The sequence below is a fragment of the Sapajus apella genome, unplaced genomic scaffold (assembly GCF_009761245.1).
Source record: "Sapajus apella isolate SASKATOON/1434 unplaced genomic scaffold, GSC_monkey_1.0 scaffold26, whole genome shotgun sequence".
Lineage (NCBI taxonomy): Eukaryota > Metazoa > Chordata > Mammalia > Primates > Cebidae > Sapajus > Sapajus apella.
In genome coordinates, this window is record NW_022436966.1 from 24,434,656 (window position 1) to 24,452,297 (window position 17,642).

A 17,642-nucleotide genomic window follows, 5' to 3' on the forward strand; every position below is an offset into this window, starting at 1 on the left:
GATGATAGGGTATTGATTTTAGATCTTTCCTTGCTTCTCATGTGGGAATTATTGCTGTAAATTTCCCTCTAGACACTGCTTTAAATGTGTCCCAGAGATTCTGGTACTCTCTGTCTTTGTTCTCATCAGTTTCAAATAACATCTTTATTCCTGCCTTAATTTCGTTATTTACCCAATAGTCATTCAGGAGCAGGCTGTTCAGTTTCCATATAGATGTGTGGTTTTGAGTGAGTTTCTTAATTCTCAGTTCTAATTTAACTGCACTGTAGTCTGAGAGACTATTTGTTATGATTTTCATTCTTTTGCATTTGCTGAGGAATGTTTTACTTCCAATTATGTGATCAATTTTAGAATAAGTGTGATGTGGTGCTGAGAAGAATGTATATTCTGTGGATTTGGGATGGAGAGTTCTGTAAAAGTCTATTAGGTTTGCTTGGTCCAGGTCTGAGTTCAAATCCTGGATATCCTTGTTAATTTTCTGTCTCATTGATCTGTCTAATACTGACAGTGGAGTGTTAAAGTCTCCCACTATTATTGTGTGGGAGTCTAAGTCTCTTTGTAGGTCATTAAGAACTTGCTTTATGTATCTGGGTGCTCCTGTATTGGGTGTGCATATATTTAGGATCGTTAGCTCTTCTTGTTGCATTGATCCTTTTACCATTATGTAATGCCCTTCTTTGTCTCTTTTGATCTTTGTTGGTTTAAAGTCTATTTTATCAGAGACTAGGATTGCAACTCCTGCCTTTTTTTGCTCTCCATTTTCTTGGTAAATCTTCCACCATCCCTTTGTGTTGAGCCTTTGTGTATCCTTGCACATGAGATTGGTTTCCTGGATACAGCACACTGATGGGTTTTGAATTTTTGTCCAATTTGCCAGTCTGTGTCTTTTGATTGGAGCATTTAGCCCATTTACATTTAAGGTTAATATTGTTAAGTGTGAATTTGATCCTGCCATTTTGATGCTAGCTGGTTGTTTTGCTGGTTAGTTGATGCACTTTCTTCATTGTGTCTATGTTCTTTACCATTTGGTACATTTTTGGAGTGTCTGGTACTGGTTGTTCCTTTCTAAGTTTAGTTCTTCTTTCAGGAGCTCTTTTAAGGTAGGCCTGGTGGTGACAAAATCTCTCAGCAATTGTGTGTTCATAAAGGATTTTATTTCTCCTTCGCTTATGAAGCTTAGATTGGCCAGATATGAAATTCTGGGTTGAAAGTTCTTTTCTTTAAGGATGTTGAATATTGGCCCCCACTCTCTTCTGGCTTGCAGGATTTCTGCCAAGAGATCCACTGTGAGCCTAATGGGCTTCCCTTTGTGGGTAACCCAACCTTTCTCTCTGGCTGCCCTTAGCATTTTTTCCTTCATTTCAACTCTGGTGAATCTGATGATTATGTGCCTTGGCATTTCTCTTCTTGAGGAATATCTTTGTGGTATTCTCCGTATTTCCTGGACTTGAATATTGGCCTGCCTTGCTAGGTTGGGGAAGTTCTCCTGGATAATATCCTCAAGAGTGTTTTCCAGCTTGGATTCATTCTCTTTATCACATTCAGGTACACCTATCAAACATAGATTAGGTCTTTTCACATAATCCCATATTTCTTGGAGGCTTTTTTCATTTCATTTTACTCTTCTATCTCTAATCTTGCCTTCTCATTTTACTTCATTGAGTTGATCTTAAATCTCTGATATCCTTTCTTCTGCTTGGTTGATTCAACTATTGAAACTTGTATATGCTTTGCGAAGTTCTTGTGTTGTGTTTTTCAGCTCCATCGGGTCATTTATATTCCTCTCTAAGCTGTTTATTCTCATTAGCATTTTGTCAAACCTTTTTTCAAGGTTATCAGTTTCTTTGCATTGGGTTAACACATGTTCTTTTAGCTCAAAGAAGTTTGTTATTACCCACCTTCTGAAGCCTGTTTCTGTCAATTCATCAGAATCATTCTCCATACAGCTTTGTTCCTTTGCTAGTGAGGAGTTGTGATCCCTTGAAGGAGGAGAGGCATTTTCATCATTTTTGCACTGGTTTCTTCCCATCTTTCTGGATTTATCTACCTGTGGTCTTTGTAGTTGGTGACTTTCAGATGGGGTCTCTGAGTAGATGTCCTTTTTGTTGATGTTGAAGTTATTTCTTGCTGTTTTTTAGTTTTTCTTCTAACAGTCAGGCCCCTCTGCTGTAGGACTGCTGGACCCACTCCAGACCCTGCTTGCCTGGGATCACCTGTAGCAGCTGTAGAACAGCCTGGGTTGCTGCCAGTTTCTTCTTCTGTTATCTTCGTCCCAGAAGGATACCCGCCAGATGTCAACCTGAGCTCTCCTTTATGAGGTGTCTCTTTGGATATACGGGGTTCAGGGAGCCACTTGAGGAGACAGTCTTTCCCTTATAGGAGCTCAAGTGCTGTGCTGGGAGCTCCACTGTTCCATTCAGAGCTGCTGGACAGGTACATTTAAGTCTGCTGCAGTGGAACTCATAACTGCCTTTTTTCCCACGTGCTTTGTCCTGGGAACATGGGGCTTTATTTATAAGTTCCTGATGTGCTGCTGTCTTTTTTCAGAGATGCCCTGCCCAGCAAGGAGGTAGCCTAGTCACAGTCTGCCAGCAGAGGTGTTGCTGAGCTGCCATGGGCTCTGCCCAGCAACTGTGTGGACTTCCTTGTGGTTTTGCTTGCAGAGGTATAGTTAGAACTGCCTTGGTAATGGCGGTCTGCCTCAGTAATGGTGCACTGCCTCAGTAATGGCAGACTGCCTCGGTAATGGTGGACTGCCTCGGTAGTGGTGGACTACCTCGGTAGTGGCGGACGCCCAACAAAGCTGGACCGTCCCAGGTCCAGCTGCACTTGCTGCAAAACTCTCAATCCATAGCGTTTCAGATTGCTGGGCTTTGTGGGGGTGAGACCCACTGAGCCAGATCACCTGGCTCCCTGTTTCAGCCCTGTTTTTTTGGTTTTTTTGTTTTTTTTCAGTTGAATGGGTGGCTCTGGCTCCCAGGTGTTCCAGAAGCCAATTGAAATGGCCACCCAGATTTTTGTGAGTTTTTGTGTGGAGACCTGCTGTGTGGGCTGAAACAGCCATGCTGGAAACTCACGGATTTTTTCAGCCAGGGAATCTCCTGGTCTGTGGGCAGTAAAAACTCGTTTGGAAATGTGGTGATCACTCACCCTCTACATTGTTCTCACTGGGAACTGCACTCTAGAACTGTTCCTATTCAGCCATCTTGGATCGGTATATCAAGAGCACCATTTTTTTTTAGTGGAGGAAGAAGCCTCTGGAGGGCAACATTTAACTAGTGTTTTAATCTTCCATTTCAAAATGAACACGAAATACTACAGAAGGTTTTCAAAACTATTTCTCTCCCAGTAGACAAGCATCTTCCATTTTAGAACAGAATTATAGCTAAGGATAAGCTTAGTATGGGAACAGAAAGGGAATGAGCTCCTGGATGGTTTGCCTCCAGTCATGGGCATCTTACTGATTCAGTTCAGTCCAGGATAGTCGGGGCACAGTGGTAGAATTTCATTCTTTCCTCAGGCCATTGTTTTCTAGACTTTTTTGACTGAGATGCATAAGAAGAAATACTTTTGTATTGCAACCCAGTATATGTCACATATGTAACATGAATAAAACAGAGTGATCCTTAACGTTTTAATATGTAATATGCTGATATTTTCTTATTTCACTCTATTTTATTTCATGCCTTTTTTATTTTTAATGCCAGTCTTGATGCACTCTATTGCTTTCATGACCCATCAATAGGTCACACAACTCACAGCTGTTAACAACACTGCCCTAAAGGGCTATTATCACAGCCTAAGGAGATAGGCTCCATCAGTTAATTACATAAGACACTGAAAGCAGCACCAAATGCTGCTGTCTTTGTTTGGGATCAACCAAACTGAATTATTTATAATTAATCAACCAGCATGCATTGTTTGTACCTTGCATATAGGAGGTTCAGTTCTACCTGAAGCTTTTGGGGTAGCTGAGAAGACAAAACAAAACACTTGCTGTGTTCACAAAGTCATGCACCATTAACTGAGCTTCAAAAAACATTAACTGAGCACTTAATATGTTCCAAACACTGTGTAAAAGACTAAAGGTACAATGATAAGTCGCAGACAGCTGTATAGGGGCCACACACACAAGAGAGCCGATATTTAAGTCCAACACAGCATATGTTATGACAGATCTGAGAACAGAACAGAGTGCTCTGGGAGCACTGAGGAAGAGTTTGTGAATGCCAGCAGGGATTATGGAAGGCGATCTGAGGGAAGTGATTTATGCTGAGTCTTGAAGAACAGGCAGGAGTTGCCTAGACAGAGTGAGAAAAAACAGGCAAAGAAGATGAATAGCTCATGAGAAAGGCAAGAGACAGTAGATGAAACTCACTCAGAAACATTGGAACATGGACACATGGGGGAAGATGAGTCAGAAGAGGAAGCCAAGGAGATGGGGGCCATGATGCCCTGAGTGCCAGGCCCAGTTGTTTAGATGATGTGGAGCCATGAAGACTTTCAAGCAAGATTATTCAAACTCGCTTTTATAAAATATCACTTTGCAGCAAGGTAGAGGATGAGTTGGAGGTGAGCAAAGCTGGTGAGAGTCCAATCAGGAAAATGACAGAGATTAATGGTTTATGATAAAGCTGATTCTGGATACCTACATTTTGTGGCAAAGAGATCACATCCCTTCTGAAATTACTGGCATGTGAAAATTTTAGTTTGGGGATTTTTATTCCAGTAGGTGAAAGAGACAAAGTATTCCTGCAAGGAATTGTCTCATAATCATTGGAGAAGAATAATACATAGAAATGTCCAGTTTGAATTGCCTCATTTCTCCTTCCTCATCAGTAAAGGTTGAGACCCTCACAGCCTGCCCTCTTTTCCCCTATTTCTTTTTTTCTTGGTGGGTGGGGTGGGGGGTGTTGGTCATTTTCATTTATTGGCCTAATGGATACATGGGTGATCATTCTGTGAGAAATCACTGAGCTATATATTCATGTTTTACCTGCTTTCTATGTGTTACAATTTTCTGATATTTTATGAATTGCTATTACAATATAGGTCTATTTGAAACTTATGAAAAGGAAAATGGGCAAATGTCTTATATTTTATCTGGTTGCTGCCTTGCACCCCACTGTTCTCAGGGAAACTTGTTCTGACTTCACTAATTCTGAAAGGCTATAATTAGTCCCTTCTGAGCCTGTCCTTTTCCATCATGTCCAAATTCTTAATGAATACAGTTGATAACCCTTGTAATAATGGGTCAACAGCTCTATGATACCTCTTTCATAGAATATGCATGAACTATGTAGAAACAATGCATTGTCCCATCAGAGAAGGTGCAAATTTCATTCTCTATGAAAACAAGAATGAAATATCATGAGAATGCCATCAGGGCAGTGAATATGAGGAGAGAAGAAATAAGAGACAATCGGGGGCATTTGTAATTTTGAAGAAACCACTATTTTTTTTTTTTCTGTAGACCTCCTCTGTAGACAGCCACTATTTTTTTTTATTCAACTTTCATTTTAGACACAGAGGGTTCATGTGGCAGGTTGTCACTTGAGTATATTGCATCCAGGAAGTGAGCATAATAATCAATAGGTAGTTTTTCAACCCATGCCTTCCTCCCTCCCTGCCCCCTCCAGTAGTCTGCAGTGCCTGTTGTTCCCATGTTAATGTTCATGTGTCCCCAGTGTTTGGCTCCCTCTTATAAGTGAGAACATGCAGTGTTTGGTTTCCTAATCCTCGATTAATTCACTTAAGATATGGCTTCCAGCTCCATCCGTGTTGCTGCAAAAGATATGATTTTTTATGGCTGCATAGTACTACATGGTTTATATGTACCACATTTTCTTTATCCAATCCAGGCACCCAGGTTGATTCCATGTCTTTGTTATTGTGAATAGCATAGCAATGACCATACAACTGCATGTGTCTTTTTGGTATAATGATCTATTTCATTGGGCATATACTGAGTAATGAGATTGCTGAGTTGAATAATAGCTCTGCTTTAAGTTCTTTTAGAAATCTCCAAACTGATTTCCACAGTGGATGAACTAATTTACACTCCCACCAACAGTGTATGAGTGTTCCCTTTTCTCAAATTATAAAAATCTTAGAAGAAAACCTAGGAAATACCCTTCTTGACATCAGCCTTGACAAAGAATTTTTAGCTAACTCCTCAAAAGCAATTGCAACAATAACAAAAATTGACGAGTGGGACCTAATTAAACTACGGAGCTTCTGCACAGCAAAAGAAACTATCAACAGAGTAAACAGACAACCTACAGGATGGGAAACAATATTCACAAACTATGCATTTGACAAAGGTCTAACATCCAAAATCTATAACGAAGTTAAACAAATGAACAAGCAAAAAAAATAAATAACCCCATTTTAAAAAATGGGCAATGGGCATGAACAGAACAGCACTTTTTCATATGTTGGTTGACTGCTTGTATGTCTTCTAAAGAAAAAATGCTCATCATCACTAATCATCAGAGAAATGCAAATCAAAACCACAATGAGAAAAACAACAGACACTGGCAAGGCTGCGGAAGAAAAGGGAATGCTGTACCCTATTTATTTATTCATTTGTATCTCCCTTAAATGTCATCCCTAGGTAAGTGCTCCCTTAGGTAAGAATGGGCCTCATTTTATTTCATTGGTATTTTTCCCCTTTCCATAGGCTAAACTTCTTGGAAAGGCGGTGGAGTAGGGCATACCCACATGTGTTTCTGTACATAAGAAAAAATAACCTGAAATTCACATCACAATGTCAGGTCCAGTATCTTCAAATCCTTACAAAAAAGATGCCCAGTTACAACTCAAAACCCTGAACTTGGAATGATTATTTGTTAATCAAGGCCAATGGGGAAAGGAGAGTGGTAAGGAGAAAACCTTAATACACCATAAAAGCAGCTTTTAGTAATCATTGAAAAATCCTTGATTCAATATGACAAATTTAAGTTTTTTCGTCTCTAGTGCCCACACAAAAAGCTTAGTATTCAGAAGCATTTTATCTAAGCTGGAAGCACTCTAATGACAATTCAGGAGCCTTTACTCTCTCCTCAGGAAACATTTCAGTTAGGACAATGGTGCAGAACAAGATGCTGGTGTAAAGAATTTGCATGAACAAAGCATAAATAGATGCATAATCAGGTTTAGTTTGAAGACCAAAAGCTCAAATGCTTTTTATAACCTCTTCTCTTTCAGACAGAATTTTTCATTTTCCATTTCCAAAAACTTTTCCAAACAATGTGAAAGCACAGTAAGGAAACAAAATAATGAAACACTGTAAGTATTTGCATGTAAGGAAATTCAGAAGTCATATCTTGTTCTGTGTGTACCATATTATCAGCCTCAATTATTTTCTTTTGATAAAAATCGGTTGGAGAGCTGTTGCAAAGCATCTTTTAATAGTTTTAAAATGGGAATTTTTTCTGTGCAATTGGCATCAAGTTAATCAGGTATCTCTTTCAACTGTTTAAACAAACGATTTTAAAATGTTCCTTAATATTTACTCTACAAATATATTAAATCCTTCTCAAAAATTAAAAATTTGCAGGTATTTTGATGTCACTAAAGGCTCATAGAACTGATAGCTTCATTTGTAAGAATTTTCACTAGTCACATGGCCAGCATTCCACAAAGATTAACTAGCTGTAAACGTACCTTAGAAGTAGCCATTTCTCTTAAAGACGACTTAGGCCACCTTGACCACTATGCTCCTGAACTTAAAACTAGTCTTAATGCTATCACTAACATACATTGGATGGAAGCTACATTCCTGTTTTACTGACTAATTTTTAACATTTTTCTGCTATAAATGCTGGCTGCCTTGGCATTTTACTTGTCTTCAACTGTAAAAGAGCATGCCTCAAAAGATAATCCCGAGGGAGGGATCCAAGATGGCCAATTAGGAGCAGCTCTGGATTGCAGCTCCCAGCGAGAGCATGCAGGGTGAGTGGACTCCGCATTTCCAGATGGATTTTTATTGCCCACAGACAAGGAGATTCCTGGGCAGAGGAGCCCCACGGGTCGCCAGCACAGCTGTTTTGGCCAGTGTGGCGGGTCTCCACACAAAATACTCACATGGGTCCAGGCGCCCTTTCAGCTGGCGACTGGAGTGCCTAGGAGACAGAGCCACCAATTCAACTGATAAAAAGGAGACTGAAACAGAGAGCCAGGCCAGGAGATTCCAGGGCTAAAAAGCACCATGAATCTCCAGCACAGTTGTTCCAGCCAGCGCAGTGGGTCACCACACGGGAAATCACACAGATCTGGGCACCTTTTCTACAGATGACTGGAATGCCTGGGAGACAGAGTTGCCCATTCAACTGATAAAAAGGGGGCTGAAACAGGGAGTTGAGGCAGCAATTAATAGCCTACCAATCAAAAAAAGCACAGGTCCAGATGGGTTCACAGCCAACTCTACCAGACATACAAAGAGGAGGTGATACCATTCCTTCTGAAACTATTCCAAACAATCCAAAAAGAGGGAATCCTTCCCAAATCATTTTATGAGACCAATATCATCCTGATACCAAAAACCAGCAGAGACTCAGCAAGAAAAGAAAATTTCAGGGCAATATCCATGATGAACACAGATGCAAAACTCTTTGATAAAATACTGGCAAACCAATTGCAACAGCCCATCAAAAAGCTTATCCATCACGATCAAGTAGGCTTCATCCCGGGGATGCAAGACTGGTTCAACATATGCAAATCTATAAACGTAATTCACCACATAAACAGAACCAAAGACAAAAAACCACATGATTATCTCAATAGATGCAGCGAAGGCCATTGACAAAATTCAAACAGCCCTTTATGCTAAAAATTCTCAATAAACTAGGTATTGACAGAACGTATCTCAAAATAATAAAAGCTATTTAAGACAAACCAACAGCCAATTTCATACTGAATGGGCAAAAACTGGAAGCATTCCCTTTGAAATCTGGCACTAGACAAGGAAGCCCTCTCTCACCACTCCTATTCAATATAGTATTGAAAGTTCTAGCCAGAGCAATCAGGCAAGAAAAAGAAATAAAGGTATTCAATTAGGAAAGGAGGAAGTCAAATTGTCGCTATTTGCAGATGACATGATTGTATATTTAGAAGACCCCATCATCTCAGCCCAAAATCTCTTGAAACTGATAAGCAACTTCAGCAAAGTCTCAGGATACAAAATCAATATGCAGAAATCACAAGCATTCCTATATGCCAATTACAGATTTAAAGAGAGGCAAATCAAGAAGGAAATGCCATTCACAATTGCTACAAAGAGAATAAAATACCTAGGAATACAACTAACAAAAAATGTAAAGGACCTCTTCAAGGAGAACTACAAACCACTGCCCATCGAAATAAGAGAGGACACAAACAGGTGGAGAAACATTCCATGCTCATGGTTAGGAAGAATCAATATTGTGAAAATGGCCATACTGCCCAAAGTAATTTATAGATTCAATGCTATCCCCATCAAGCTACCAATGACCTTCTTCACAGACCTGGAAAAAAACACCTTAAACTTCATATGGAACCAAAAGAGAGCCCTCATAGCCAAGTCAATTCTAAGCAAAAAGAAGAAAACTGGAGGCATCACACTACCTGACTTCAAACTATACTACAAGGCTACAGTAATCAAAACAGCACAGTACTAGTACCAAAACAGAGATATAGACCAATGGAACAGAACAGAGATCTCAGAGACAATGCCACACATCTATAATCATCTGATCTTTGACAAACCTCACAAAAACAAGCAATGGGGAAAGGATTCCCTGTTTAATAAACGGTGTTGGGAAAACTGGCTAGCCATGTGCAGAAAGCAGAAACTGGACCCCTTCCTGACACCTTATGCTAAAATTAACTCCAGATGCATTAAAGGCTTAAACATAAGACTTAATATCATAAAAACCCTAGAAGGAAATCTAGGAAAAACCATTCAGGACATAGGCATAGGCAAGGACTTCATGACTAAAACACCAAAAGCATTGGCAACAAAAGCCAAAATAGACAAATGGGACCTAATCAAACTCCAGAGCTCTGCATAGCAAAAGAAACAGTCATTAGAGTGAATCAGCAACCAACAGAATGGGAAAAAAATTTTGCAATCTACCCATCTGACAAAGGGCTAATATCCAGAATCTACAAAGAACTAAAACAGATTTACAAGAAAAAAACAAACAAGCCCATTCAAAAGGGGGCAAAGGATATGAACAGACACTTTACAAAAGAAGACATACATGAGGCCAACAAACATATGAAAAAATGCTCATCATCACTGGTCATTAGAGAAATACAAATGAAAACCACATTGAGATACTATCTCATGCCAGTTAGAATGGCGATCATTAAAAAATCTGGAGACAACAGATGCTGGAGAGGATGTGGAGAAACAGGAATACTTTTACACTGTTGGTGGGAGCGTAAATTAGATCAACCATTGTGGAAGACAGTGTGGCAATTCCTTAAGGACCTAGAAATTCCATTTGACCCAGCAATCCCATTACTGGGATTTAAATCCCATTTATAATCCAAAGGATTATAAATCCCATTTAAATCCCATTTAAAATCCCATTTATAATCCAAAGGATTATAAATCATTCTATTATAAGGACACATGCACACAAATGTTCGTTGCAGCAGTGTTTACAATAGCAAAGTCTTGGAACCAACCCAAATGCCCATCAATGATAGACTGGACAGGGAAAATGTGGTACATATACACCATGGTATACTATGCAGCCATCAGTAACGATGAATTTGTGTCCTTTAGGGACATGGATGAACCTGGAAACCATCACTCTCAGCAAACTGACACAACAACAGAAAATCAAACACTGCATGTTCTCACTCATAGGTGGGTGTTGAGCAATGAGAACACATGGACACAGGGAGGGGAGCATCACACACTGGGGTCTGTGGGAGGGAACTAGAGGAGGGACAGTGGGGGATGGGGAGTTGGGGAGGGATAACATAGGGAGAAATGCCAGATATAGGTGAAGGGGAGGAAGGCAGCAAACCACACTGCCATGTATGTACCTATGCAACAATCTTGCATGTCCTTCACATGTACCCCAAAACCTAAAATGCAATAAAATATATTTTAAAAATAAGATAATCCCAGTGTCCCTATGCCGCATTTACTAAGATTTAGAAGTTTTATTATATCCCCTTGAGTGCTCCTTTAAGACACTTTGCCAATCTCTTTCTGAAATTTTCTCTTCTTTTCCTATCAATCTCCAAGTAATACAGATGCTTCAGGGTGGTGTGGTGGAATGACCCTGGACTTTGGGGTTCCATTCCAAAGATATGAATCCTTGGCAGTAATCTTCCAGTAACACTGAGTATTACTGGCAAAATTTATCCTTTTTGAGACCTTTCTCCTCTAAGCAATGCGATAACACCAAGGTTAAATAAGTATTATTGTCTCCTTCTTTTCCTTTTCTCGCATTAGGTCTGACACCATGTATCCTCCAGCGGCCTTTCTTCACCCTTCCCACTTTTCTTACTCAGTATTCTATCAGAAACCTTCTACACAACTCTTTTGCAACCACATGACTTGATTCTTATCAACAGGAAAACATTTATGGGTATAGTTAATGACAGCACCAAGGAGTGGTTTGAGGGAAACTTTAATCCATCCTCAATATAATCCTCACTAGGTTATATATAAGAATATACAACCTTGAGTTTGTTATGCTAACACTGCTTTAAGACAAGTCCCTAATCTCTAGCATCTCCAAAACTGACTGAAATTAACATAAAATCTAAGTAAAAAGAGCATTCTCCTTGTGAAAGCATTTTATGATAAATCTACCTCCTACTTCCCACCAGATAGCCATTCCTCAGTCCCTAGAGTTTAGAAATTCTAGAGCTCGCCACTAAGCCTTATCTATTCTCCCCAAGATAATGCATTCTTACCTCTATGGCTGGCCCTATTGTCCTCCTAAAATTCCCGTCTTTTCTCCTTTCTTTCTTGTGACTCGACCAGCGGAGCTACAGCTCTCCTTCCTCTGATTCAATATTACTAAGCCCGTGTGAGTCCATTCATACTCCCCGCATAGCCCCCAAGACTAACAACAGCTCCATGCTGGGGTTTGTCAGTAAGTATGATGCTGCCCTCAGGAGCAATCCCAGGACACAAATGTAGTAACAGCAGGTGGGCGTTTAGTCTGAAGACAAATCACCAAGGAGAAAAATTGCTAGACATATGCCCATTAGGGCAAAAAAAAGAAAGGACAAAGGACCAGATAGCAAGAGGAAGTGAGGAAACATGCTTGACCTCTTATTGACATAAATTTAATCAGAAATCATGGCAGAAATTTTAGAAGTTTTACAATAATGTTTCTAACAGCTGAAGTAGTTTTGATAAGGGGAAAAGAGTAAAGGAAATCAGGAATAGTTGGAAAGTTTTCACCTGATTTAACAAAGGTTATTATTTTGTATAAATCATCCAGAGAACTTACTTAAAATGCAAATTCCTGGGCTCTGTCTCTAGAGATTTTTTATTCAGGGTTTGGCGTAAAGCCAAGATTCTGCATTTTAACAAATACCCTGGTGATTGCAATGGAGATGGTCCAAGGACCACACTTTGAAAAACAGTAAGAGAGGGTGAAGTCAGGGGAAAGGTCTCTGAACCGTGGTTATGAAGACCTCATGCTGCCACTGTCACTATCCCTGAGAGACATTGGGAAAGTCACTAACCTTCTTTAATCTCCTTTAACCTCCTTATCAATAAAATGAAAGGATTCAATGAGATGGTCTTTAAAAACCTTTTTTTTTTTTCTTTTTAGATAGCCTTGTTCTGTCACCCACGCTGGAGTGCAGTGGTGCAATCTCAGCTCACTGCAAACTTCGCCTACCAGATTCAAGCAATTCTCCTGCCTCAGCCTCCCGAGTAGCTGGAATTACAGGCCACCACGCCTGGCTAATTTTTGTATTTTTAGTAGAGATGGGGTTTTGCCATGTTGGCCATCTGGTCGCAAACTCCTGACCTCAGGTGATCCACCTGCCTCGGTCTCCCAAAGTGCCAGGATTACAGGTGTGAGCCATTGTGCCTAGCCTAAAAACCTTTCTAATGCTAAGAAATTAATGATCTATTTTCTTTAATAGTTCTTCATAACCATCTTCTCCCTTTAAAGATTAAAAATGGTAATTATATTGATGTCTGTGAGAAGAGGACAAACAAATGTGCTGGTTATAACAATATTTAATAATAAAACAAGGGAGGTTCCTATGTGATCTTCTGTACATAGCAGCAGCCCTTCTCTAGTTCCAAATTGGGCTCCACAATACTCTAACACATTTTTGGAGTCCCAGGTCACAGACTTTTTTCTTTTTTTAAATCTGTGTACATTCTCATCAGTATTGTATTCTTCCAATTTATTATTTCCTCCACTCACTGAACTAGGTATACACTTAAAATACAGAACATGAGAAGTTAGGTTTGAGAGTAGAGAAAAATATCCTTTTAATGTGTAAGAACCATAAGGTTCCTCATGTAGTATATAAAAATATATTACAAATATATATTTGTAATGTCCTTGACAGAAAAATTGTGCCCATTTCTCCAGTTCCTAATATTATATTAGCAGAAGATGGGTAAAAACAAACATGTTTTTTGAGCCTACGTGCATGATGCTGTGTGCTCATTGTCCCTGTATCTTCTCAATTCTTTTCATAGCAAGAATCATCCTGGTTTAGAATTATTCACTCTACAAACATTTATTGAATGAACACTGAGCCAAAACTGTGCCAGGAACTGGGATTTCAGAAATAAGTAAAACCTAGTCCTCTGTTTTCAAGAAGCGAATAGACAAAGAAGATAGACATGCATCATCACTTAATTGCAAAATGTTTTGATAATTGCAGTTGTACTAACTGCAGCTTTGCCAGGTAGATAAATAAAACTCGGGGAGTATAATCGAGAAAGACTTTATAGGAGAACTTATCTTTACAGATGAGGAGGAATTCACCAGAGAGATGAGAAAAGGAAGAAAATTTCAGCCAGAAGTATGTACAAAGACAAAGGAGTGAAACAGTAGAACTTATTCAGAGAGCTACACATCACTTTATGTGACCAAAGGGAAGGTTGTACAAGGGATCTGCAAGAGATAATGTTGAGAATCCCTAATATTTATTGCTTCAAGAATTATTCTAAACATTCTACATGTACGAACGCATTCAAGTATTAGCACAACTTTAACATGGAAGGTATGATTATTATCCCTACTTGGCAAATAAAGAACTTGAGGCACACAGATATAAATTAACTCTCCTGGGATTATACAGCCTGTAAGAGCTGTGCTAGGACTGGATCCTGACAGTCTCGCTCTAGCCCATTCTCTGAATTCTGCAGCACTAGTGCTTCTTAGAGATGAGACTGGAGAGATAGGCAGAACCCAGATCAAGGAGAGCCTTGGAAGTCATCACAATGAATTTGGATTTTATCTCAACCAATGAGAACCTGGGGCAAGTTTGATTTGGGTAAGTGAAATTAATAACTTTGAATTCCGGAAAGGACATTCTAGAATGAACATACAAAATGGACTAGGGAGAGGGCTAAAATTGGAGAAAGGATATCAGGAAGAAAACTAATTGCTCCATAAGAGAGGACAAAAAACTAAACTCAGGAAGTAGCAGTAGGATTGGAAAGGAGTGGCAAAGAAAGGGCTGTTCTTTCACTAGGGACAGACTACCTCGTAATCCTCCCTCTGCCTTTGACTCATACCCCTACATAGTAATGTTTTCACCACCTCTTCCTATTGTCCACAACTATATTCTTCCTCTGCTCCTAAATTTCTAATAATCTATCCTTGGTTTCTATTTCTCAATTGGACTATTTGATTAGCCAGGGAGTTAAGTACAAACAAGTCCACCAGTAGCTAATGATTTTCAGCGTGAGCCTTACAGTTCTATTTGTGTTCTGCAACACACAAACAGCTTGGTAGCAGTTCGGCTGGCAACTAAATGAGAGAGAAATAGCTAAGAAAATGCCAAGAAAGGATTACTTTAGATTTAGCAAGCATAGATTGTCTTTCTAAACTTGTTTTCCAAAGAAAATCATCCTTTGTAAACAGCTTCATTAAGTCTTTGCATCGATGTAATATATATATGTATACATAGTCTAAATGGCTTTTCATTCCCTTCTTAGGGAACTCCTACGTCAAATAAGAGTTCTCAAATAATTTAACAAATAAATGTAAGGCTGAGGTTATTGTGGCTGTTTCCTTGTTTCTTTGGCTTTAAAAAAAACATGAATAATTCTTGAAATGTTTTAATACTCAGAGAAAATCTCTTACATCAAGCCAATAATTCTTCTTACAGTTATCCTGCCATATTTGCCGAGAGTGAACCGAGTGGCTGGGACTATGATTACAGCTTCCACTTACCCAAGACACCCCGATGTGCTCCTGAACCAGATGCTTTTAATCCCTGTGAAGATATTATGGGCTACGACTTCCTTAGAGTCCTGATTTGGCTGATTAATATTCTAGCCATCATGGGAAACATGACTGTCCTTTTTGTTCTCCTGACAAGTCATTACAAACTTACAGTGCCTCGTTTTCTCATGTGCAATCTCTCCTTTGCAGACTTTTGCATGGGGCTCTATCTGCTGCTCATAGCCTCGGTTGATTCCCAAACCAAAGGCCAGTACTATAACCATGCCATAGATTGGCAGACAGGGAGTGGATGCAGCACTGCTGGCTTTTTCACTGTATTCGCAAGTGAACTTTCTGTCTACACTCTCACCGTCATCACTCTAGAAAGATGGCACACCATCACTTATGCTATTCACCTGGACCAAAAGCTGCGATTAAGACATGCCATTCTGATTATGCTTGGAGGATGGCTCTTTTCTTTTCTAATTGCTATGTTGCCCCTTGTGGGTGTCAGCAATTACATGAAGGTCAGTATTTGCTTCCCCATGGATGTGGAAACTACTCTCTCACAAGTCTATATATTAACCATCCTGATCCTCAATGTGGTGGCCTTCATCGTAATTTGTGCTTGCTACATTAAAATTTATTTTGCAGTTCGAAACCCAGAATTAATGGCTACCAACAAAGATACAAAGATTGCTAAGAAGATGGCAATCCTCATCTTCACCGATTTCACCTGCATGGCACCTATCTCTTTTTTTGCCATCTCAGCTGCCTTCAAAATGCCTCTTATCACAGTAACCAACTCTAAAGTTTTACTGGTTCTTTTTTATCCCATCAATTCTTGTGCCAATCCATTTCTGTATGCAATATTCACTAAGACATTCCGAAGAGATTTCTTTCTGTTGCTAGGCAAATTTGGCTGCTGTAAACATCGGGCTGAACTTTACAGAAGAAAGGATTTTTCAGCGTGTACCTCCAACTACAAAAATGGCTTCACTGGATCAAATAAGCCTTCTCAGTCCACCTTGAGGTTGTCCGCATTGCACTGTCAAAGTACAGCTCTCCTAGACAAGACTTGCTACAAAGAATATTAACTGTTACATCAGTAACTGCATTATTGAATTGTTCTTAAGCCTGTAAAAAAAAATTACCTGTACCAGTAATTTTAACATAGAGTTGGATTTAGAAATTTATTTATTTGTAGATACACTGGGCAAGAGACCTCTACCTAGCAGAAAGTATAGTCTATGACCACTGCCATTCTAAAAACTATCTGTCACTGGTACATGATGACATAAATACCGAAGTTAGAAATTTTTATAGAAATTTTGACAAAGTAATTTTGTTTGATGAATCTAATATTTTTAAAAATTGAGGTGGTATTTTGCATATCTTTTTTTCATTTTTGTAATCTGTATTACATTCTATAAAAATGTTAGTTCATAAGAGATCAGAAATGTAAAATAGCTGGCCTTTTTCCTCAGGTAGCTTGAAAAACACACTCTAGAGATGTACTGTCCGATATGGTAGCCACTAGCCACGTGTGGCTAAATTAGAATTAAATAAAATGAAAAATGTAGTTTCTCAGTTGCACTAGCCACATTTCAAGTTCTCAATAGCTACATGTGACTAGTGGTTATCACACTGGACAGCACAGACACAGAATATTTTTGTCACCACAGAAAGTTCTATTTGTGCTATTATACAGACTTTTATCTATCCCTTGTCTGGATTCCACTTATTTATAATTTAAGGCAAACATCTAAAGCACATTTCAGCCTATTTGCTTACTGAAACATTAAGCTGTAGACTGTGAACTCCTCGTGAGTAGGAATCCTGTCTCAGTCCATTTTGTTTTCCTGCTTCCTACCTCAAGATCTTGGCAATGGTATACTACAAACATGCTGAATTACAATTACTCTGAAGTTATGAAACATATAATGAAAACAATTTTTTCTAGAGCTTATATTTTTATTTGAATAAAAAAATGTCTAAATATTTAAAAATAATTAAGCTTCATCATTTCTATACTTTGGAGAATATAGAAAAATACGTTCAGTGTTTGCTAGAAGATATTTTTACTTACTGAAATTGGATCTTATAGGACAACAAAACTATGGTTTTAACTAGTGTTTTTTCTATGCTCCTCTGACTTTTTTTTAAAGTAACTCTTACTGAAAGCTAATCCTACACCAAACATCTTGATAAATGTTATATAATTTAACCCATTTAATTTTCATAAAACTCTACAAT

At 39.0% G+C, this 17,642-nt stretch overlaps 1 protein-coding gene across 4 annotated transcripts in view; it reads left to right on the forward strand.

Annotated features, from left to right (window-relative positions):
* The window catches only part of LHCGR (luteinizing hormone/choriogonadotropin receptor), a 66,255-nt gene extending 48,857 nt beyond the window's left edge, over window positions 1-17,398 (forward strand). For all 4 annotated transcript variants that reach the window (XM_032292158.1, XM_032292159.1, XM_032292160.1 and 1 more), the window contains one exon: window positions 15,331-17,398. In XM_032292158.1, coding sequence (XP_032148049.1) covers window positions 15,331-16,483 — 1,153 coding nt within the window. In that variant the 3' untranslated portion in view covers window positions 16,484-17,398. The remainder of the gene's footprint in view (window positions 1-15,330) is intronic.
* The last annotated feature ends 244 nt before the right edge of the window (window positions 17,399-17,642 follow it).